We start from the raw sequence: 25,875 nt of genomic DNA, 5'->3' as shown, positions 1-25,875 counted from the left end.
TCTTGCATAATGAGTTACTTTGAGGACTTTGTTAAATGATAAGACGCCCACTTTGACTGTTTTTATGATGTTTAAAAGATAAAGATAAAGGCTCCTCTTGCACATACATCTTAGTTATTTCTGGCTCTAGGGGGCGGTGCTCATCTCCGTTACAAAGCCAAAGAGCCAGTGGTGTCCAAAAACATCTCCCCGGTCATGTGGCTGGCATTACTAAATGCTGAAGGCGCACAGAATTCTGTTACATTCCCACCAAAGCAGTCCCTATTTTTCTACTTGCAGTTTTACATGCTTTCGAACTGCTAGGTTGGCAGAAGCTGGGACAAGTAATGCGAGCTCACTCCGTTACGCGGTGCTAGGGATTTGAATTGCCAGCCTTTCTTTTTTTTTTAAACAAATTTTATTAGTTTTTAAAGACAAACAAAACATAAAACATAAGAACATAAAACCTCTTTTCTGAAAGCTACTTGTAAATTTTAACAAGGCAAATAAAACATTGTTTTATACAGCATAGTTCTAAATTATCACATTTCCATATAAATGCATACATATCTTTTTCAAATTTCTCGTTATTTCTCCCTTTACTTTTATTCAATTATATTTCTTTTCTGTATTTGTCTATTTTATATGTTTTTATTCATTATGCTTATATTTTCATCTGACTTGTTTACAATTATTCTCTTCTAACATTCCTCCAAGGTTTTATTAATTCTCAATCAAACATAAACACACAAAACACGAAACATAGAAACAAAACTTCTTTTTGGAAAGTGGCTTAACCCCAGGTTACATCTTTTTGTACAGACCTAAATCAAATTCATGCTCATCTTGTATACCATTACTTATTTTATTTACCATTCTATATTTTCTATATAACTTCTCTCCTCTTTTCACTCTCTTAATTCTATTTTATTTATTTCATCTTAATTTAAATCATTAAACTTCCGGTTGCAAAGCTTCAGTGGCGGCAGGAATCCGTGATCATGCGCGGTTCCTGCTGCACTTGATGCCGAAGTGCCTCCAATCCAGTCGGGTTTGGAGGCTGTCATTACCCCGTAGAGGTAACGGAAGACAGAGGAGATCCGGGCAGGGGTCTGGGGATATCGCAACCCCTTTCCCCAGCCGGCTAGACTCCTTTTTCCTAAGGCGGTGGAGCGGCGGTCAGCAATGGCCGCCACAAAGAAACCTTCAGCCAGACAAGATCGTGCAGGAGGAAGTGTCAGAAAGTGAAAGTTTTTTGGCTGAACCGGGACTCTAAGATATATCTAAATACCCTGGAACTTAATTTTTTTTGGATGATATTATTGTTTCCAAAGGAGATTGTTAAAGCGGCGAACGAAAGTGTTAAAAGGGAAAGTTCACTCTCCTTCCTTACGGAGATAGCAAATGGACATTGAAAAACCTGCTTTGGCACAGAAGGTAAAAATCAAAAGTGTTTTGCTATAAGTGGGAAGGGAGAGGTAAAAAAAACGCCTTATATTAAGATCTTGCTGGAGGAGACGGCTTGGAATTTATAAGATTAGAGATTAACTGCAATAAGACTTCAAAAATATATTTTGGAACTTTGTAATTGATATTGCCCCAGGAGGAGAAAGTCTAAAGAGAAGAAGGTGCTAAATGAAACATTTTGTGTTTTTTTGGATTGCTTGATGACTTTGGGACTTTTGGAAACTACTCTAAGATTAAAAACATTTGGGTTGTTTCAAAACAAAGAAGAAGAAAAAACCTTACAATGGCATTATCTGTGGAAGAATTAAAAATAGAATTTGAAAAATTAAAAGAAGAGGAACAAGAAGGCAAGGGCTCTTTTGGATCTGTTTTTCATTTCTTAGAAATGGTGATTTCTACCTACCAGCAAATACAACAACAACAACAAGAAGAAGAAGCCATCTTTAATGGACAAATAACTTTAGCCAAGAAAGAAGAGAGGAAGAGGGGAAGAAAAATGGAGAATTTAAGATTCAAAAAAACAACCAAGAAACAGAAAAATAAGGTGAAAAATTGATACAATGTCAGAAAGCAACAGAAAAGAGGAATACAACAGAGAGGGGAGGTTAAAAAGGCAGAGGTTAAGAAGGGGGGGAGTAAAAAGGCCAGATTGGATAAGAAAGGAAGGGAAAAAGGGAAAAGAAGTCATAAGGGCTTGAAACAAGATGGGAAAAAGCAGATTTTTTTTTAGAGACAAAGGGTAAAGTACAATTAAAAAGAGATTCTGCAAAAGTACACAAGATTGTATTGTATTTGTGCTTGAAATAGAAAATTGGAATATTATTAGACCTAACAAAATATGCTTAATATTTAACGATAGTTTAATATTTAATAAAATATTAACGGGAATGTAAAATGTTTAAGATTTAATGATAAGTTTAATTTGCTATTGTTTTAATGTCATTATAAACTTATCATTCTCTTATTTTCTTATTTTAAAATGTAGTATCTAAAATGTATTAAGCAGAATCAGAATGGAAATTAATATATCTAACTATATTATAAATTTATTATTTTCTTATTTTAAAATGTAGTATGTAGAATGTACTAAGCAGAATCAGAATGGAAACTATGTATTATTTTAAGTGTTAAATTTAGGGGAAAGATAGAAAGGCGTCATACTTCAATTAGTGATTATAGGAGAAATTTCGTGTTAAAGAGAAAAGATAAATAGATAATTGGAAAAGAATGGACAAAAGATAAAAGAACTGCCAGACTTTCTGATCAAGTTCAGTGTTTTAGCCACTGAGCTACTTTTATGATGTTTATGATGTTACAAAGACTATATCTTAGTTCCTATTATGACGTTTTATTTAACTTTTTGTGTTGCTTGTAATTATTGCAAACTTTTGTAGGATATACAAGTATGACAAATAATTTTTTTAATGTTTTTATTTGAAAGCTTTAATGGGAACATGATAAAATACATGTTGCCATAGAAGAGTATACTTTTATTAGTCAATTCTAACCAGTTTTTATTAATTTGATGTAAATGTTGGATGAAAGGGGATACGATGGCTCAACAGTTAAAGACACTGAGCTTGTTAGTTGGAAAGCTGATAACCCAAGTTTGAGACCCAAGTGCTGCACAACAGGATGAGGGTGTGATGCTCAGCAGTTGAAGATGCTGAGCGTGTTAGTTGGAAAGCTTGACAACCTAAGTTCAAAACCCAAACGCCATGCAACGGGGTGCAGTGTTTCCTGGCCACTTAGAAGTTCTAATGTATGTAAATGTGAGCAGATTAATAGGTACCACTTTTGTGAAAGTAACAGCGTTCCGTGTGCCTTTGGTATATCCCATGCTGACCATAATCATGGAAAATGTCTTTGGACAAATCTGGCTCCCTCGGCCAAGAAACAGAGATCAGAACCACACTCTAAAGTTGTACATGACGGGGCAGGAAACCCTTTTTTCTTTACCTAATGTTGGGTGATTACAGGTATTTCTTGACTTACTACCACAATTGAGCTCCAAATTTCTGTTTCTATGCAAGGCCAAGTGAGTTCTCCCATGAGCTGTTCAGAGCATCCAGTGATGGGAAGGTGCTTCAGTCCCTTCTAGGAAGGCTGGGCTTAAATTTGAGGACACTCCTCCTCCTCCATGAGACGCCTCCTTAGTGTCTCCAGTTTTAGCTTAGCCTTTCTTCAGACAGGTTGTTTTTCTGGTCTCCATATTTAATATTACAAGTACTTTATTCAAAAATTGACTTGATTTATTTTAATTCTACAAATCTTTAAGATGGATGGATGGATGGATGGATAGATAGATAGATAGATAGATAGATAGATAGATAGATAGATAGATAGATAGATAGATAGATAGATAGATAGATAGATAGATAACAAAGCAAAACAGTACAAATAAAGGCATTGGGGAACTATTTATTCCAGGATCCCCTGCCCCTTAAGGGAGCAGGCCCCTAGGTGTTCCAGCCACCTAATTTCATAGCCTCTTTCCTTTGCTATCAAAGGCATTACCATGGCCAGCAGCTACAACTCCAGATCTAGACTAACTGCTAAAAATAGAGGTAAGTCCACGGAGCCCCAAAAAGACCTCTAAGGCAGCAGAGAAAGATGCGCAGACACCATCAGGCATTAGAAAGGTAGGTGGAAAAATGTACATGAGCAGCTGCAGGCCACCTCTTTACCACTTATCATACCCTCTACTTCACAGGCCCAGAACCCTCCAACTGCCCCTCTGGATTTATCCAGAAGGAGCAGCTATCAATACAACCTCCCCAGGAGGCTCTTTCTAACATTCTCTCCCCAAGGAGGGTCCCAGAGGCAACATTTACACCAACTGCAGCTGGCTTCAGACAAGAGGAGGAACTTCCGGGGGAAATCCCTGCCAACATGAGGGCATGGATGAAGCTAGCTATCCAGAAGGGCATAGCAACAAGCGTCCAACAGGCTATTCAGGCAGGACAAACACCCTCAGCTTCGGGTTGCAGATCTCTTTCTGAACAATCTCTGGGCATCACAGATCCACAACTTCATCAGGTACCCCCCCTGCAGAACTATCGTTGCCCATTGTGAGAGACCCTCAGTACACACAGGATATGGGAAATCAAGGGGATCCAATGGAGGGGTCAGTACACACCGTTGACCAGGTATTGTCAAGGTGGATCCGCTAGAAAGGGGGATGTCTGACGATGAAGGCCTCTCACCTGACAGGATATTTACAGGATTATTCCGCCCATGACTATTTAAATCGCTGCTGTTTAAGGCCAAGAACACCGCACGACTGGATAATATGGGTACCCCTCCCTCACCAAATACTCCAGGGGAAGCAGAGGATCTCATATTCTCTCAACCAGTCACTGAGGCAGAGGTTATCCCTGTGCCACACATTTTCCAGTTTAGTACAAAAACAATGGGCTGCAGCAGCCTCATATTCCGCTCCCACAGGACATGATAAAAAAATACTATAATTTGGCACCTGAGTTCTCTAAATTTCTAAACACTCCGGAAGTGGATGAGCCTATCATTGCGCTTGCATCTTCCTCAGCCATCCCAAGTGAAGCTGAAGAGGCTCTCAAGTCTGAGGAAAAGAGGCGGAACTAGCCCTCTGCAGGGCACACGTCTCGGATGCATGGGCCATCAGAACGGCCACAGCTGCCTCCTTTTTCACCAGATCATCTCTCAGATGGCTCTGACACCTGAGGGATACCATTCCAGCCTCAACCATTAGGGCACATCAAGATGTGGCTAAATTAATCGCTGCTGCAGAGTTTTCAGCAGATGCTACCTTCAGTGTAGTTAAATTTTCCTCTAGGGCCATTGCTTCCCAAATTGCAGCTAGAAGTTTACTTTGGCTCAGGCATTGGCAGGCAGATGTCAAGCACAAGTGGCGGCTTGCCTCAGCTCCCATCTCGGAGAACAAACTATTTGGCGGTGCACTTGAACCCCTCCTAATTGAAACCGGAACCAAAAAGAAAATTCTTCCCTCTCTTTTCCATCAATCAGAGTCCAGATCACCTCAGCCCTTTCGCAGAGATTCCTTTTGCCCCTTCTACCAACCCTACTATCCAAGATTTCAAAGACAGCCTGGATTCAGACAACAGACAGATAGAATTGAACCTGGGGACAGATATAGAAGGGGACTACATCCTAGGAGACAATTTCGAGGAACAGGATCTAGGCCCTTCCACAGGTCCAAGTAATGACCACAACGAGATTCCCATTGGCGGTCGCCTAAAAAGGTTTGCTGACCAATGGGACTCCTCTACCACTGACACATGGGTCAGGAACAGTACGATTTGGTTTGGCACTGGAGTTCAGCTCCACCCCCCCAGATTTTTTTATAAAGTCCCCAATTTCCAGGGATGCAGAAAAAAGGTTTCTCATGGACACAGCCATAGCACATCTAGAGATCCAGGCCATACAACCCGTCCCTTCTAATCAAAAAGGTTTTGGTTTTTATTTGCACCTCTTCATGGTCCCTAAAAGTTCAGGGGGATGGAGGGCAATCCTGGACTTAAAATGTCTAAACCAATATTTTATTTACCGAAAATTTAAAATGACCACTTCCAATCCATCTTACTCAGCATCAGAAAAGACAATGTCCTTACCTCCATAGACCTCGGAAGCTTACTTACAGATCCCAGTTAGGCCCTCTCATTTTAAATTCCTTCATTTCTGTTACAACAACATCCATTACGAATATATTGCTCTCCCACTTGGCCTAGCTTCAGCTCCCAGAACTTTTGCAAAGGTCTTGGCTGCCTTGGCAGCATCACTCAGAGATAGGTCCATCCGACTTCAATGCTACTTGGATGACATCCTTGTTCTGGCATCTTTCATTAATCAAGCAAATTCAAATACTCAAACTACACTTGTAACCTTACAACTACATGGGTTCTCAATCAATTGGTAAAAAAGTCATTTAACACCCTCTACTAGACTTATTCACCTTGACGCCCTCATTGACACCCTGGAATAAAAGTTTTCCTCTCCCCTGACAGACAAGGAAGCATTAGAGATTTGGCTCAACAGATCAGAACTCTTAGGAAAGTACAACTATGTCTCCTTTCTAAATTGCTTGGAAAAATGATTTCTTGAATTTCTATTATCCCTTGGGCCCAGTTCCATGCAAGAACTCTGCAATGGTTCCTGTTGCCATACCAACCCGCTGGGAGAGATGATGCCAGGACTTGCATAAAAAACCAGGAGTGCAGCCACCACAGCAGCATGGGTGACCCAAGCTACAATAGAGGAGATTTGCCGAGCTGCAACCTGGGCTGCTCCATCTCCATTTATTAGAAATTATAAAATTGACATATTTGCTTCTGCTGAGGCTTCATTTGGTAGGCGAGTTTTGCAGCAAGTTATTTCAGAGACAGTTAGGTCTGCAACCCAGACGGAGACCCTCCCTTAGGACAGTGCCAAGCTTTGGTATGTCCCATCACTGGATGCTCTGAACAGCTCATGGGAGAAAGGGCGTTGGTACTTACCTGATACACCCGTTCTCTGTGAGCTGTGAAGAGCATCCATCCCCTCCCTTTTATTACGTCTGGTAGGGGGTCTGTTCCGGCCAGGGTTATTACATAGGCTTAAGCATATAGGGTATCAATACCTTGGCTTCACAAAACTGGGGACGCTAAGGAGGAGTCTCATGGAGGAGGAGGAGTGTCCTCAAGTTTAAGCCCAGCCTTCCTAGAAGGGACTGAAGCACCTTTCCATCAGTGGATGCTCTTCACAGCTCACAGAGAACGGGTGTATCAGGTAAGTACCAACGCCCTTTTTCAGCCATTTTATAACCTTTCTTGCTACAGTTGTTAAGAAAATCACTGCAGTTTTTTAAACTTAGTAAAATAGTTATAAAGAGAATCTGCCTTCCCCGTTGACTTTACTTGTCAGAAGGTCACAAAAGCTGATTACATGACCCCAGAGACACTGCAATCATAAATATAAGCCAGTTGCCAAGTATTTGAATTTTGTTCACATGAAATGGGGATGCTTCTGCTGTCAGCGTGAAAAACTTTTTTCAGTGCCATTGTTACTTTCTAAATGAAAGTCATGGTCTACCTGTACTTCCATTGAGACTGATCTTGGAAGCTGCTGCATTTTTAATGGAAATGTGGAAAGGTTGCTCCAAACAAGTGAACTTAATAATTTACTATTGGTGATAAATTATATTATCAACTAGTATATTTCATATTATAAAATAATATCTGAGAACTATTGAGCATCTTCAGTAAATCCTAAATTGAACCTTCCTACCTTACTAGTTAATAATAATATAAGTAGCCCAACTTTTCACACATTTCATACAAAATGCTTTTAATGAAGTATGATTTAACTGTGTGTGTGTATTTTCTGTCTTTGAGTCAGTTTTCACTCCTGGAGGCTACCTGGGTATGTCCCTGCAGTTTTCTTGGCAAGATTTTGGTAGTGGTCTTCCATTGCCTATTTCCAAGGATTGAGAGAGAATGGCCCAAGGTCACTTACCAATAGCAGAACTAGAACTCATAGACTCCTAGATGAATGCCTTACCTGCTACACAAAGTGGCTTTTGTGAATACTCTGCAAGTTTTCTAGCAACCTAATATAATTTCAAGATTTACTGCCCTACATGTCAAAAATAAAAAAGCAACTGTTTTGAAAAATGGTTTATAGAAATCTGAGTGGCATATTTTGAGTGAAAGTTTGGAAAGAAAATACGACTGCACAGTGAAACTAAATTATAATTACATTCTTTATCAAATAAGGCTAGATTGAGAAAATGTTCATCTCCCTAAACTTGCAATATTTAATTCTGTGTCAAAAAAATAGCCATTTCAATCATAATTAAGTTCTGTCAACAATTTTGAAAGAAAATTCAACATAGACATATAGATAGGCCTTGCTTGACAACTGCCCCATTTAACATCCATTTAAAATTACAATGGCATTGAAAAAGTAACTTTACGGTAGGTCCTTGTGATTGCATGTTTGAAGTTTGGATGCTTCACTCCTGGTAAGTATTGTGACTGTCAGTCGCCAATTGCATACTTCACATCAGGCTTCCAAAAAGCAGAATCATTGGAGAAGCCAACCGGTAAAATCACAAGTTATGATTGTATAATATTTCAGTTAACCACTTAGCTGCAAAAGAAATACTGCTATACAGTTGGGTGTCCATGCATTCTATTTTCCAGAGCGATGGCTCTTTATATGATGGAGTAAGGAAAATTGTAGATTAAAAAATGCTCATAAGCAGATAGCATCTGGTTAGCACACAGATCAAAGTTTTGCATTAAATGTCCAGATATGTATCAATACTTATAAACAAGCACAAAAACATTTGTATGAATCTGTATCCCCTTTTGACTTACAAGACAAAGATTGATCTTGGCTGTGGAAAAATATGTGAAAAGAAAGGAATATGTTGAAAACTTATAACTTGATGTTGTTATTTCTAAAGACACTATACATCTTCTGAAACAGGAAAGATTAATTTTGGGAACTGCAGTTTTTATATGTGTGATGGCCAGGGTGGGAAAGACAGGTCTAAATGATGTTCTACTTCAATATTCTACAAATAAGGGACTATATTTTTAATAACATTTTCTTCTGTAGGTTGATATCCTTTCAAGAATTTGTAGCATTTGAATCTGTCCTCTGTGCTCCAGATGCATTGTTTATGGTGGCATTTCAGCTTTTTGACAAAACGGGCAAAGGAGAAGTTACTTTTGGTAAGACTTTATTTTTATTTGTTTCCTTCTTTTTATCTTTTTCTTCATGTGGAGTTTTAATAAGTATGCATTGAAGAATTTTTTAGTTTTTATTCCTTAACTAGAATCTTGTTGCTTAATTTGTATTTATTTAAGAATCTGAAACTGAAAATAAGGTTTAAGTTTCAATAGAAGAGAATATCTGTAGTTCAGGGCTGAATTGTGAAGTCCTTGATATTCTCTGAGTTTGGTTGTTTAGAGTGATGTTATCTAGATGGGAAATGAAATGCCTATAATCCTAACCCAAACCCAGAGAGCACCTGGAATTCCAGTTTAAAATGCATTGTTTATTTGAATCACTTACAGCCTTGTTTCTTTTAGCTTGGGACAGTATGCCTTGTATTCTTTCTCCTGTTTTTATTATTTGAAAAACCCTGTGAGGTGAGTGAAAGAGAGTGACCATCTCAAAACTATCTAGTGTGCTTCAGTAGCTGAAAGTGAACTAGAACGTTAGGATCCCCCAGTCTTAATCCATTGTCTTAACCTCTATGGTTCTCTATCATAACCATAACATTGGTTCTCTATTAAATTTTGGATGAGTCTAAAAATCACCAGGCTTATGATAGATAGATAGATAGATAGATAGATAGATAGATAGATAGATAGATAGATAGATAGATGATATAGATATAATAAACACATATATATATCAAATCCCCCAGCAACTAAGACTAACTTGAGCACAACCAAGCCCCCACCTGAACAGAACACGCCTCCAACCAATCAGAACACGGCTAACCCCCCAACCAATCAGAACACAGCCAAACCCCCTACCAATGAGAACACACCCCCACCCAATCAGAACACAGCCAAGCCCCCACCCAATCAAGTCCCACCCCCACTGGCAGTTAAAAGGAGGAAGCAGCTGCAATCTCACATTACTCTGAGAAGCACAGAGCCGGAGACAGAAGCCTGAAGATGATGAATGAGACTTCATCGAAATGTTGCCTAGATACTTCGAATCTTATGCGGGAGAAAACCCAAACAATTAAACTAACTTTGGATCCACATATATTATTAAATATAAAGCCAGATCCCAACTGTTCTATCTCACTGGAATCAAAGTAATTTTTAAACTCAATTTCCGAAACTTTTCCAGTTTCATTGTAAGAATTTTTACCAGAAAGTTAGAATACTGTACGGCAAGGTAGGGGTGCATAACCCTGGGCCGTGGCATGCCAGCAACCAGGCCATGCTAACAAGTGAAGGCCCATCCATGGTATGCAAGCAGCATGCAAAAACTACATAACCTACAGAAAAACTTTTCTTTATGGAACCAGTCTGGAGACCAAAAGGTTGAGAGCTGCTGCTATACAGTATCCTAATTCTTCATATAAAAATTATATGGATATGGTTCTGCCAAATGTAAGCATTAGGGGACCCCTTAATTTAAATGGAAGGAATTTTGTTTTTAGAATGTTAGTTTAATTCTAGGTGTTTTTGAAATGCCATTACATATAATGAGGTCAAAATATCTTATAACTTTCATATGTAGAATTAAAAATAAATAAAAATACAATATATTTATGTATCATTGCTTTTAAATATTTTAAAATTCTATTGGTTACATGGTATTACAGGAAGTCCTACACTAGTGGGACTGGAGAAATGATTTATGACAGTTATTACCATTGAACATCTCCATGATCAAAATTCAGAAGCTTGACAACTGACTCATTTTTATGATGGTTGCAATGTCCTAGGATCCTGTGATTATCTTTTGCCACCTTCTTACAAGCAAAGTCATTGGGGAAGCCAGATTCACTTAAAACCCTTGTCATTAATTTAAGCATTGAGTGGTTCACTTAACAACTGTGACAAAAGTTTATAAAATGGAGCAAAATTCACTTAACAACTGTCTCACTTAGCAATAGCAATTTTGGGCTCAATTGTCATAAATTGAGGATTACCTATATATTGACCAGTCTTTCCATTTAATTCAAGCCGTACTTGTCATAAATTTAAGATTGCAAAATATCAATGGTGTAGTCTTTCCATTGTAAGGGTAGTATTTTTCTATGACCCATACTTAATATAAATCCAAAATTCTTCATAGCTTTATAAAATCTAATTTCAAAACCACATTCACATATGTGTTACTACTTCTCTAAAATTGTATTAATAAACCTAGTTGAACTAAAATTGGATTATGATAGAGAAAGCCGATATAATATGTGTGTCCTCTGCATCATATTGTACTTCTAGCATAAAGAAATAAACAAAGAATCCATTTACAGTACTCTCTTCTAAATCCTCAATAAACATTCAGAAAATCTGGTGTAGAACTAATCTTATTTTAGAAGCATGAGAAATTTAATAATCTTCTTTAAGATCAATTTGTTTGTTAGTATAGGGTACTCCAAAATTCATGCAAATAATTGAAATTCACCTTAAAAAATATTCTTAGAGTACTTTTAAAAACAGAGATTTAGAATAATCCAACATAATTTCTATGTTGATAATAATTAAAGAGTTTTTAATGCTGCTAATATGTAGCTAGACCAAATTGTAACATCAAAAAGTATCTTAATTGTATGTTCTGCCCTTTGGAATATAATCCCCTCTAAAGTGAAATTAGCTCCAACCCTTAGAGCCTTTCGAAAGCCTTCACTTGTGTTTTTTTCCCCATCATGCTGGGGGTCCGGGGTCCCCTGGTAGCAGAGAACCGTTGGCTGTATCATATAAAATATTTTTATTTTAACCCTCTCATGATCTTGTTTTGCTTATCTTTATGTGTTTCAAGTGGTTTTATAATGTTCTAATTGATGGTTTTATTGTATGATTTCAAGAGTCACCTTGTGCATCAGTCCTATTATTTTGACAAATAAGTACATAAAATAAAAATACAGCATTAGTTTTAGAGAACCTAAATTATTTCAGTAACTCAACATTGTTTCAAATATCTGATATTCTCGAACTTAAACTTTTCAGAAGTAATTCAGGTTTTTATATGTGTGTATCTTTTTAAATGTTTTCTTCTGATCTTTTAAAAAACTATTATTTAATTTAAGTAATTATTATGATATTATGATATTATCTTTTGCTGTTTTGCTCCTACATGTTCTATATTTTTAGATAAGTGTAGTATGTAATTTTAAGAATGTATATTAGAAAATTCAGCATAAGTTCATATTTTCTATCCACGTAATTGAAAAAAAATATTGAAATTAAACTTTCTAGCTTGTAATTTATATATTGGTTTCAGATGGGATAAAAGCATTAAACTAGGCAAGTGGCAATTTAATTCTATAGATGCCTAAATTAGCTTCTAAGAATGACCTCTCCAATACACATGTAATGGTTCGTACCTATTGTCATGTAGAATTCTTTCTATCTAAATTTATGAGCCTCAAAAGACAATACCATTCCTATTTCCCTCTCACACACACTCCCTCTCTCCCTTCCCCCCCTCTTCTGGCTACATTTTTGCTGTTACAATAGAACTACTTCATTTCTTCGTAATAAACAAAAAGAAAGTTTGCACGTGTGCATATGTCTTCTAGTCAATATAGGACTGCCTGTATAATCTAGACAAGAGCTGTTGCATTCTTCCATTCAGTGAGATGCAGTTTTTTTTACTGCCGGTTCTGTGGGTGTGGCTTGGTGAGCATGGCAGAGGAAGGATAATTTAAAATCTCTATCAGAGGTGATATTTGCTGGTTCTCTGAACTACTCAAAATTTCCGCTACTGGTTCTCCGTAACTGGTTAGAACCTGCTGAATACCATCTCTGCTTCCATTCTTTCAGCTGTAGGAAAATAGCTGAAAATGCAAGTGATTTGAAATGAAGATGCAGCAAAGATTGAACATAAAACAGATTAAAATGATGATGAATAGGTACAGCAAGTAACCTTATAATAAATATTTTTAAATATAATATGGATAACTTTACTTTTTATTATTTAGTATCAACAGTAATATAATAGAACAGAATACTTTATTGGCCAAGAGTGATTGGACACACAAGAAATTGTCTTGGTGTAAATACTGTCAGTATACATAAAGAAAAGGTACATTCGTTAAGAATCAAGAATCATAATATACAACACTTAATGATAGTCATAGGATACAATCAACAATCAAATCGTACTAGGAAACAGTCAATATAAATCGTAAGGATACAAGCAACAAAGTTACAGTCCTACAATCACCAGTGGGAGGGGATGGGTGATAAGGAGTGATGAGAAGATTAACAGTAATAGTAGTGTACACTTTGTAAATAGTTGAACAATGTTGAGGGAATTATTTGTTTAGCAGAGTGATGGCTTTCGGGAAAAAAACTGTTCTTATGTCTAGTTGTTCTGCTGTGCAGTGCTCTATAGCATCGTTTTGAGGGAAGGAGTTGAAACAGTTTGTGTCCAGGATGTGAGGGGTCTGTAAACATTTTCACAGCCTTCTTTTTGACTCGTGCGGTATACAGGTCCTCAATTGAAGGCAAGTGGGTAGTAATTGTTTTTTCTGTAGTCCTAATTATCCCCTGAAGTCTGTGTCTGTCCTGTTGGGTTGCAGAACCAAACCAGACAGTTATAGAGGTGCATATGATATACTCAATAATTCCTCTGTAGAACTGTATCAGCAGCTCCTTGGGCAGTTTGAGCTCTCTGAGTTGGCAAAGAAAGAACATTCTTTTTTGTGCTTTTTGATGATGTTTTGATGTTATGTGTCCATTTTAGGTCATGTGATATAGTAGAACCTAGAAAGCTGAAGGTCTCTACTGTTGATACTGTGTTGTCTAGTATTGTAAGAGGTGGTAGTATGAGAGGGTTTCTTCTAAAGTCTACCACCATTTATATGGTTTTGAGTGTGTTCAATTCCAGGTTGTTCTGGTTACACCACGAGGCAAGTTGTATAACCTCATGCCTGTATGCAGATTCATCGTTGTCTCAAATGAGACCAATCACTGTTGTGACATCAGCAAATGTCAGTATTTTAACACAGGAGTCACCAACCTTTCGGATCTCAGGGACCACCAAATTCATACTTTTAAATCCCGAGGACCACTAATATGATTTTTTTTTAAAAGCTAATATATTTAATATAATTTTTTATATATATACCGTATATACTCGAATATAAGCCGAGTTTTTCAGCACATTTTTTGTGCTGAAAACCCCCCCTCGGCTTATACTCGAGTGAGATTCCCCTCTGAAAAAAAAAACATGTGGAGCTCTGGACCTGGGCAGCCACTTCCTTGCTTCTGTGTTTCCTTTGCAACTTGTAAGGACGGAGGTAATCGGAAGCAGAAAAATTCTTGCATGAGGATATATTGTTTTTTCTTTTTTTAAACTGTTTTTAGGGGGGAAAAAAGACCCACCGTCATGTGAGAATGCTCAGACACGAAATCTATCCACCCAAAAATAAATGTGTGTGTGTGTGGGGGGATTTTAACAGAGGGAAAACGTAGAGAGAAGGCAAAAGCGACGGAAGATCCTTCAGGGGAAACTGAGGGGGAGACTCACCCCTGGTCCAGATGAGCCCCCTTCCCCGCCCATAAGGAAGCAGAGGCAGCCAGCAAGGGGTGGCAAGTCCCACTTCGCAGATTCCATCCGTCCTCGCTCCCACCCACCCAAAGCCATGAAGTCCTCCAATCGCGCAGCCCAGAATCGCCCTCCTCAGGGGGCAGCAACGATGCCCGGTGTTTCCCGAGACAAGAAGCTCCGCTGTGCAATGAAAGCACCCAGGCTCTAGGTTCGCGGGCTCAGAAAACAACGTGAGCTGAGGTGGCTTGCTCCGCTGCCGTTCCTCAGCCCCAGCTGCTTTCAGTCTGCTCGGGAGGAGGGGAGAAGGTGGTGGCGGTGGCTCCTCGCATTGTTTTCTGAGCTCTAGGCTCACGGGCTCAGAAAACAACGCGAGCCGCCACCACCTCCTCCCCCTCCTCCCGAGTGGACTGAAAGCAGCTGGGGCTGAGGAATTGAAGCCGAGCGGAGCCGAAGCCACCTTGGCTCGTGTTGTTCTCTAAGCCCGCGAGCCTAGAGCCAGGGCGCTTTCATTGCACGGCGAAACTTCTTGTCTCGGGAGATGCCGGGCATCTTTGCTGCCCCCAAAGGGGAGGGTGATTCTGGGCTGCACGATTGGGGAACTTCGTGGCTTTGAGTGGGTGGGGGGGGGAGCGAGGACGTTGACTTTAAGTGCTGCTGACCGAGTGTTTCACAAATACCAGTGGGACCTCCGTCCACCACCACCCCTCCCTCTTTTGCCTCCTTCCTTCTGATCAATCAGGTTTTCCCAGTATTTGCTCATAGCTGCGTTTTCTCTTCTGCCGTGCTAGGCATTGAACGTGGGGATTTCTGATTCCCCTTACACGCGCATGGATATGCCGCGGGGCATTTTCTTCCAAACGCCCCACGGGCAGAGAACACTGACTTTCATGATAGTAAGATCGTTTCCCAAATTAATTGATTCACTAACCCAAAAGAAGAAGATGATGACAGTGGGAGGCAGGAGTCACTCTCTCCCGTGCAAGCCCCCAGTGCCTGGCCCTTGCGAGAAAAAAGCAAGAGCCATTCTTATGCTCTTTCTCTCTCTCTCTCTCTCCGTAATACAGTCAAGCCCTTTCCAGCACGCGCGATCCGCCCCCGCCGCTTTGCACCTTGCAAATGCAAAAACCCTGTATTACGGGGAGAGAGAGAGAGAGAGAGAGAGATATCATAAGAACGGCTCTTGCTTTTTTCTTGCAAGGGAGAGAGTGACTCCTGCCTCCCACTGTCATCATCATCATCTTCTTTTGGGTTAGTGAATCAATTAAACCTTTCATGATAGTGAGATCATTTCCCAAATTTCCCTTAAATCAGGGAAGAAATCAGAAACAAACCTTTGGACTGAGAATAAGCCTGTTCCTATGATGCCATTTTTGTTCACTGCAGTGTGAAAAGTGAAAAAACACACTTCTTTTTCTTCATCTTCTTGTTCCCTATTTACTGGTCTCTTTCAAAGAGGAAATTGTGAACATCAAACTTATTCTCAACTGTCCTAGTGAAAGTTTTTATTGGTATCTATTTTTATTTTTGAAATTTACCAGTAGCTGCTGCATTTCCCACCCTAGGCTTATACTCGAGTCAATAAGTTTTCCCAGTTTTTTTGTGGTAAAATTAGGTGCCTCGGCTTATATTCAGGTCGACTTATACTCGAGTATATATGGAGTATGTGTGTGTGTGTGTGTGTGTGTGTGTGTGTATATATATTCTTAAGTTTTCGCGGGTACTTACATGTATGGCATTCAGCTTTGTTCGGGTATTTTCCCACGTCGTAGTAGTTGTGCTTTTAAAGTTGTAGCGACATTTCAGCAGAATCTCATCTGCCAGAAGCCTGATGATGGCAGATGAGATTCTGCTGAAACGTCGCTACAACTTTAAAAGCACAACTACTACGACGTGGGAAAATACCCGAACAAAGCCAAATGCCATACATCTATACATCTATACATCTATACATCTATATATATATATATATATATATATATATATATATATATATATATATATATATACATACATACATACACATACACACACACACACACACACACACACACACATATACATATACACGCACATACAAATATACATATACATATACACACATACATATACATATACACACATACATACATCATACACAAACACACACACACACACTTATTTAATTATAACAAAAATGTAAATGCTTAATGATAACAAAATAAAATATTCTGGGCTGGAAGCCTCCCCCACCTGGCACCTTCCAAAGAGACAGAAGAGCAGGCAGTGTGTGTGTGTGTGTGTGTGTGTGTGTGTGTGTGTGTCTGAGCTGAGGGGCCTCGGGGCAACTGCTGCTGGGAGAAGCAGAGGGAGAAAGGGGGCTTTGCTCTCCTTGGGGGGCAGCGCCCCTTGGCTGCCACTCCAGGGGCTTCTCAGCAGGCATCTGCCTGCAGAAGTACTGCCGCTCTTGGTGATTGGGGGAGAGGAGGGGGAGAAAGTGGGACCTCTTTTCAGATCCTGGATGGAGGATTGAGAGGCTCAGATCTGCAGCCGAGGAAAAGCTGGGGGGGGGGGCTCTTCCAGCCTCACCTGGAGACAGGCAAGGAAAGGTGTCCCTGGGGGCACTTCGCTCGCCAGTGATTATTTGGGGGTGGGAGAAAGAGAGAAAGTATCTCTCGCATTACCAGGGGAGGAAAGGACACAAAACAAAGCTCACTCTTTCACTGAGATGTACAAAACGCCAATCTACCGTGTTCCAGGAGTTCTTCAAAATCATCAAACGCTTCCACTTGCAGTTCTTGCGCCTCCCGGCTCAGGTCCCTGAGATGCACACGTCCACACACAGTGGCGGCGGCAACAACAGTCCCCTCCTCCAGTGCCCGCCGTCAGCTCTCCCCATTAGTTTTCTAGCCTTGAATTGCTCCCGGCCTCTCTTTCCTCCTCCCAACCCACGTGCAGGCAGGAAAGGGAGACGGAGCCTTGCACAGCTCTCCCCTTTTCCAGCCCTTGCTGCCTCTTCCAACATCGAAGCCTCAGAAATGCAGGCAAAGCTGCCATAGCGGTAGCGCCCTGAGTTGCTTGCTTCTCCACTACTGCCTCCTCCTCCTCCTCCTCCAGCACCACTTCCTTCTCTGGGTAGGGCATTTTTAACTAACCGAGCATGCTAAGGCAATTCAGGACGCTGAAACAAGATGGCAGCGCCCAAGCAAACATTCTTTGTGGCCCGGTACAAAACGATCCACAGACCGGTACCGGTCCGGGGCCCAGTGGTTGGGGACCACTGTTTTAACAGAGGATCATTTGAGATGCAGTCATTGGTATATAGGGAGAAGAGAAGTGGAGATAGCACACAGCCTTGTGGGGCCCTGTGCTGATTGTATGGGTATTGGATGTGATTCCACCTAGCTTCACGTGCTGCTTCCTGTCTGTTAGGAAGCTTATGATCCACTTACAAGTGTGTTCAGGTACCACTAGTTGGTTTAATTTACTTAGAAGAGTGTCTGGAATGATGGTATTGAATGCTGAACTGAAGTCTACAAAGAGGACCCTTGTGTAGGTATTTGGAGATTCAAGGTGTTGTAGTATGTAATGCAGAGCCATGTTAACAGCATCATCTATTGATCTATTTACTCGGTATGCAAACTGCATGGGATCTAACAGCAGATCCATGATGGTTTTCAGGTGGGACAGCACAAGCCTTTCAAAGATTTTCATAACTACAGATGTTAGAGCAACTGGTCTGTAGTCATTCAGTTCCTTGATGGAGGGCTTCTTTGGCACTGGGATGATGGTAGAACGTTTGAAGCAGGAAGGAACATAGCACATCTCTAGTGATCTATTGAAGATTCGGGTAAAGATGGGGGCCAATTGGTCAGCACAAACTTTTAAGCAAGAAGGAATTATCTTGTCTGGCCCTGCTGCTTTTCCTGGCTTCTGTCTGTGTAACAGATCTTGCACTTCTTTTTCTGTGATCACCAGAGGTTGTGAGCCCAATGGATTGGGGCCAGTTGTGGGAGGCTTGGCTGTTGTTGGTGTGTTTGAGATGTGGGTTGTGGAGATAGGTGGCTGTAGTTTCTTTTCAAACCTGCAGTAAAACACATTCAGGTCATCTGCTAGTTGTTGATTTCCTTCTACCTGGGAAGAAGGTTTGCTGAAGCCAGTGATGTTTTTAAGAGTTTTCCACATGTTTGCTGGTTCATTTGTTGAGAATTGATTCTTTAACTTTTCAGAGTAGCTTCTTTTTGCTGCTCAGATTCCTCTTGTTAATATGTTTCTGACCTGGTTGTATAGCATTCTGTCACCTTTTCCGTAGGCTTCCTCTTTGGAATGACGTAGCTGCTTAAGTTTGGCTGTGAACCAAGGTTTATTGTTACTATATCTTTGCAGGTTCCTTGTTGGTACACATAAGTCTTTGCAGAAGCTAACATATGATGTTACAGTATCTGTGAGCTCATCTAAGTCTGCAGAGGCATCTTCAAAAACATTCCAATCAGTGCACTCAAGGCATGCCTGGAGTTTCCGCTTTGCCTCATCTGACCAAGTCTTCACTGATTTAATTGTTGGTTTAATGTTTTAAGTCTTTGTTTGTAGGCAGGTACAAGGTGAATCATGCAGTGGTCAGTGTCCCACAGCTGCTCGTGGTAAAGACCTATAAGCATCTTTTACTGTTGTGTGGCAGTGGTCTAAAGTATTTTTGCCTGTGGTGGGACAATTTATATGCTGGAAATATTTTGGGAGCTCTTTCCTTAAATTTGCTTGATTGAAATCTCCTAAAATGATGGGAAGGGAACCAGGGTGTTTGGCTTCAGCCTCTATAATTTGATCAACAAGAGTTTGTAATGCCTTGTTTATACAGGCTTGTGCAGGAACATACACAGCTATTAGAAGAAATGAGGAGAACTCACGTGGAGAGTAAAATGGCTTGCAGTTGATGTGTAAAGACTCTAAGTTTTCATCACAAAACTTATATATTATAGTTATATCCTGAGACCAGCTGTTGTTGATATATAAACAAAATTCCCCCACCCTTTGTTTTACCTGATGTCACTTCAATTCTGTCTGATCTAAATGTCTGAAATCCTGGGATGTATATGGTGTCCCCATGAATTTGTGGATTAAGCCAGGTTTCAGTAAAACAAACAGCTGAATTATAAAAATCAGAATTTCATCTATTTAAGAGGTAAATTTCATCCATCTTGTTAGCCAGTGAGCATAAATTAGTCAGAAAGATTGAAGGGAGAGGAGTTTTTTTCCCCCTATTCCTTAGTCTATTTAGAATTCCCACTCGTTTACCTCGTGTCCTCTTCCAGCGTGGTCGCTTCTTTGCTTTCTTTGTTGTAATCCATAGCACCAGGGAATTGGTTAGAATCTCCTCCGTGTTTGCAAAGACAGGTGGGGGTGGGGAATCAGAAAGCTGCTCCTTAAAGAAACATTGCCTAATTCTTAGCAGATGGTCCCGTGAGTATGAAATCCATTGTAAATTGCAGTTAATAATAAAGAATAAAGAAACCATTAGAGAGCATTTCACCGAGGCAGCCGTCATTGGCGCCATCTTGGCATTCAAGAAATACACTACATATTAGCACTGTATAAAGTAGCAATAAGAGTCTTGGAAAAATATTCAAGTGCAGGGGTGGAATTCTACCAGTTCAGACTGGTTCTATGGAACCGGTTGTTACAATTCTGCACCGTTCGGAGAACTGGCAAATTATGCCACTGGCTGGCCCTGCCCCTCCTAGGGGGGGTGGGAGAAGTGCCTGCGAGCAGAGCTGAACCTTCTTTAGGACTGAAGCTTCTATTTTTCAGTGCAGACTCAGGCAGCAGATTTCAGAAAGGTACATCTGTAAGTGACTGTGATTCTGCAAGCAACTCAATCTGCCTGCCTGCTTTGTCTGATTTTGGGTAAAAGTTGCTCTTTTTTAAATAAAAAATTCAATATTTACATACATGGTGTGTTGTGAGTTAATTTTGTGAGTTTGCTTGCTAGCAAATTTTATGAGTTTGTTTGCAAGCAAATTTTATGTGAAAGACTCAGGCAGAAGATTGCAGAAAGATCTGTGAGTGACTGTGATTCTGTGAGCAACTCAATTTGCCTGCCTGCTTTTCCTGATTTTGAATAAAAGTTGCTCTTTTTTAAATGTAAAAAAAAAAATCAATATTTACATAAATATTTAAATATTTACATACAAGCCACACCCAGCCGGTCATGTTACCACCAAGCCACATCCACAAATTAAGCCACACGCACAGAACCAGTTGTTAAGAAATTTGAATCCCACCCCTGTTCAAGTGTAATGATAGCTTTATAATTAGAAAGATCAGACTCACAGGGGCTGTGGTTTTCCCTATGACACTCTTTTCTATAGAAGTTGGGACCTTGAAAACCAGGATAAAAAAATATGCTTTTGAACTTTAGTGTAGAAGAAGACACCCGAGAATGCTATAGTTAGCTAAGAAAACTATCAAATGGATCCTAGAATAACAGAGTTGGAAAAGATCTTGGAGGTATTCTAGTCTAACCCTCTGCTACAGCAGGAAACCCTGTACCATTTCAGACAAATGGTTGTCCAATCTCTTTAAAATATCCAGTGTTGGAGCATGCACGGCTTCTGGAGTCAAATTGTTCCACTTGTTCTGTTGGGAAATATCTCCTTAGTGCTAGGTTGCTTCTCTTCTTGATTAGTTTCTATCCATTGCTTTTTGTCTTCCTTCAGGTGCTTTGGATAATAGAGTGGCTCCTTTTTCTTTGTGGAACCCCATTAGATATTAGAATACTGATCTTTCATGTCATCCCAGTCCTGCTGTTATGACCCGTAGTCTCTCAAAATAACCCAAAACCCAAAACATACATTAAAGTCTGGTAATCCCTTCAACTTAACATCACTGTTTTTATATTTTTATTCTTATTTTATTTATTTATATATATGCGCATATGTATATGTGTGTGTGTGTGTGTGGATATATGGATCTTTGGTTGTTTGGGTTTTCTCCCACGTAAGATTCGAAGTATCTAGGCAACGTTTCGATGAAGTCTCATTCATCATCTTCAGGCTTGTGTCTTCGGCTCTGTGCTTCTCTGTGCTGCAAGCTCACAACACTCTGAGAAGCACAGAGCCGAAGACAGAAGCCTGAAGATGATGAATGAGACTTCATCGAAACGTTGCCTAGATATTGCCAATCTTACGCGAGAAAACCCATAACCAAAGATCACATACAAATACCCGTGAGAACCTCAGAAAACAAATATATATATATATATATATATATAGTATAGTATAGTATAGTATAATATAATATAATATAATATAATATAATATAATATAATATAATATAATATAATATAATATAATATAATATAATATAATATAATATAATATAATATAATATAATATAATATATATAAATTTTATTTGGGTTTCACAAAAAAAACCCCATAATATAAATAAAACATCTTTCTTTGAGAATAGCCTGATCACGGGTTATCACTTCTTCACACAGACACAAACTCAATTTCATGTTCATCTTTGTATTCTATTCCATGTCTTATTACTAGTTAACATTTTCTACATAGTTTTTCCCCTCCCTTTGATTTTCTCAACTTTATTTTTCATTATCTGATATCTTAATTCAAATCATTATATTTGTACTTTTTGTCTGTCCTGTTTCAATTTCATATTATCTTTTTTCATTAAACAAATTTTCCCCTGTAGTTACTAATTGGAGTATGACATCTTTATGTCTTTTAATTTTGTCCATTCAACTCTTATTTAAACTTCAATTTATATCTTTAAGATTATAGCAATCAATATCATACATAACTTCCAATCAAATTCTGCTTGGTACATTCTTAAAGTACACACTATATTCTTAAAAAAAATTTTATATTTGTAAATAAAACACTCATTCCACTCCAATTCAATTCTATCATTAATATTCATTAAAATCTTAACATCTTTTTCTTTTCAATTGAATATCATACTTCCTTGTGAACACTTATAAACTTTCCATAATTATTTTTTTTTTCATATTTTTCTTCACTTATATTTTTATAAATCATTAATAATAATTAAAATGTTCCCGTCCTTTCCTAATTTCATTCTCCCATTCACTTTCTTTCATATATTTATTAACAGACGTGCCACTATATCACAATAAATATTTTATCCATCATTTTAGTCATTGTATTTTCTAAAAATTGTTTCTATTTCTAATATAACAATACTATCTTATGTGCTATTGCAGAATCCCTTTTCAATTTAATTTTCACCCATTATCTCTAAATAGGCTTATACTTTCAATCCTTGTACCTTTTCCCTGTTTCTCTGTATCTTGTTTCTGTCTTTTATAACTTCTTTTCCTTTCCTTCTTCCCCTACTTCTACTCCCTCCCCTTGTCTCTCTACTTCTAATTCTCTCTTCTGTGATCTCCTCTTCTGTTGCTTTCTAATATTGTAATTGTTTTTCAAAGTATTCTTTTTTTTTGGTTGCTTTTTCAAATCTTAAACTATTTACTCTCTTTCCCCTCTTTCCTTTTCCCCCCCCACATAACATTACTTGATCATTAAAGATGGCTTCTTCTTTGTCCAGATCTTCTTGTTCTATAAGTGTTTTTTGTTGTTTCTCATAGTTCCAGATCTCCATTTCTAAGAGTTGAAATATGAAGCCAAAAGAACCTCTCCCTTCTTGTTCATCTTCTTTGTACTTTTTAAGTTCCATTTTCAGTTCTTCTAAAAGTAGTGCCATTTTAAACACTTTTAAACAACCACCCGATTGATTTTAGTCATTTAAATGCAATAGCCAAAAATCCAAAAATCTTCAGCTAATCCAAATAATCCAAAGCTGTTTCTTCTTGCTTCTTTTTTCCACTTTCTCTTCCTGGGGTTCTATTATTTTGTTACAAAGTTTCAGTTGAAGTGTATCTTTTAGGAATCTTGTTAAAGTTTCCCTGTAAATTCCTTTAGTTCCAGGAAGTCTCCTCCATTTTTCCAGATCCTAACCTTTTATTCTTTTTCTGTCCCTTCCTGCCTTTAAAAGTTTTTAAATATCCAAAAAGCTTTATTATCCCTTTGACATTTTAATTTCAGCTTAAATGCCTATTAATGTCAAAGTGGATTTTTGTCAATTTCTTAATTAAGTCTCTTAGTTGTCAGTATAAGGAAGGGAGGAAGAAAAAAACCCAAATCCTTTCCCTTTTCTCTCTCCTTCGCCACTTCAAAATCTTCTTTGGGAACAATGTTATTTTTATAGTTTAAATTCCAGGGTACCTTACGTTGTTGCTTTTTCAGTTTAACCTGGTCAGCCAGAGCTTTCTCTTCTTATCTTCCTCCTGCACATTCTTTTCCAGTCGAGTTCTTCTTTGAGGTGGCCATTTCTGACCACCGCTGCAGCCGCCTTCAGGAAAGGGAGTTGTGGCCAGCTGGGGAGGAGAGATGCGGCTCTCCTCGACCCTTCTGGCAGTCTCCCCCCTCTTCACCACCTCTACGGGGTGGCTTAGCCCAAAACCAGCCAGCTTGGGGCGCTCTAGTGGCAAGCACGGATTGAAACCGCACACAGTCACGGATTTCGGTCCGTCGTCAAAGGAGCTCAAACCAGAAGTAACCCAAAACATACATTAAAGTCCGGTAATTCCTTCAACTTAACATCACTGTTTTATTAGGCACAGTTTAAAGTCACAAAAGTAAATAATGAGGCAAAAAGAAAACCAAAACAAACCGCATTGATGAGAGTTCCAAAGCAAACTAAGATAATTAATCATACATTCCAGGAAGATAAGGGAGGAGAGTCCATGGGAAGAATGCCAGCAAAGATAAACCTCTTTCAAAGAAAACATTAAAGTTTGACTCCAGCAATTCTGACTGTGTAGTTACGAACTTATATACATAGCTCCCAACTGCAAGCCACGGGGAGGATCATGGTAATCTTCTCCTGAGTAAACCTCATTTTTTCCTGATCCTCTCCTCCCTGCGTGGCAGCCTCTGCTCTTCCCCAGCCTCCTCTGCCACCTCTGGAGCCACATTCCCACTCCCTGTTGGCTGTTCCTCCTCTTCCTCAGAGTCAGTCTCCACCAGGGGCATGACACTTGCTTTTTATTAAATTAGACATATGCAATTCTTGCAACTGTTCATCATATGTTTTAGCCTCCAGCCCCCTAATCATCTTTGTTGCTTTTCTCTGCACTCTTTCTAGAGTTTCAACATCTTTTTTATATTGCGGCCACAATATTCCAAATGTGTCTTACTAAAAGCACTATAAAATGGTATTAACATTTCACGTGATCTTGATTCTATCCTAGATTATCAGATTTGGAGTACATGATGTGAAGAGTAGCTCTTTTGAAGAGTTGCTAGAATAGGTGAAAGGAAAAACAAGAGGATATAATAAGGTGGGTGGACTCAATTGGACTCCATCCAGCAACAATGGACTAAATTCCAGCCACAATTTTGCTACTCTTAAAGATTTGAATCATAAGGTTAGATATAGATCATGCTGAAGGAAAGCTATGTATATAGGACTATGTGTTAAAACTAACTTGATGGCACATAATCAATCAATCTCTGGTGGTCTAATTAGCATGTTCCATGTTGTTTGGTCTGTTAGGGGCCAAACTTTTTTCTCAAAAGGGCAAAGGTGCATTGTTTTAATGTAGGCAATAGAGTAAAAAATGGACCAATAAAAAAGTATAAAGCAACAGTTTATGTTCCTTAGAGATTGTTAATGAGGTTTTATAGTTTATTTGTATCACTGGAAATAAGCCACGGAGACTGTGAACTCCTAACAATAATTTGATGAAGCTTGCTGCAGGCATCTTAAAAAAAAACCCACTGTACTGTTTCATACTGGATTATACTGATCGGACAGTTAAGTGAACCAGAATATGTTATCAGAAACTGAGAGTAAAAATAAGTTGATAGCAAATTGATCAAGGTTGGACTATTTTCATGAAACAAAAATGCTATCAATAACAGTTATATCATAAAAATAAGAATGAACATTTAATGCTCAGATACATAACATCTCTATGTCCGAATACAGAAAGTTTATTAGCTTTTTTAAAAAAGGGAACTGAACTGAAGCAGGCTTCTTACAAGAAAACTCTTAACTAGCTAAAGTAGACCTATGTGTGATATTAAAATTTTCAAGAAATCTCAATCTAGCTGCTAGGATAATCTGTGCACTAAGTGAGGTGCATCTGCCAAAAAAACATTTGCACTATATTTGTATT

At 38.9% G+C, this 25,875-nt stretch overlaps 1 protein-coding gene across 4 annotated transcripts in view; it reads left to right on the top strand.

Moving 5' to 3' along the window:
* Positions 1-25,875, top strand: part of SLC25A13 (solute carrier family 25 member 13) — a 161,018-nt gene that overhangs the window by 52,353 nt on the left and 82,790 nt on the right. For all 4 annotated transcript variants that reach the window (XM_026706298.2, XM_087915821.1, XM_087915822.1 and 1 more), the window contains one exon: positions 9,046-9,161. In XM_026706298.2, the coding sequence (XP_026562083.2) occupies positions 9,046-9,161 (116 nt within the window). The remainder of the gene's footprint in view (positions 1-9,045; positions 9,162-25,875) is intronic.

Source organism: Pseudonaja textilis, chromosome Z (genome assembly GCF_049901715.1).
Source record: "Pseudonaja textilis isolate UNSWEBS1 chromosome Z, rPseTex1.2, whole genome shotgun sequence".
NCBI classification, from domain to species: Eukaryota; Metazoa; Chordata; class Lepidosauria; order Squamata; family Elapidae; genus Pseudonaja; species Pseudonaja textilis.
The sequence above is the reverse complement of the archived record's forward strand: the minus strand, read 5'-3'. Positions and strand labels throughout refer to the sequence as shown.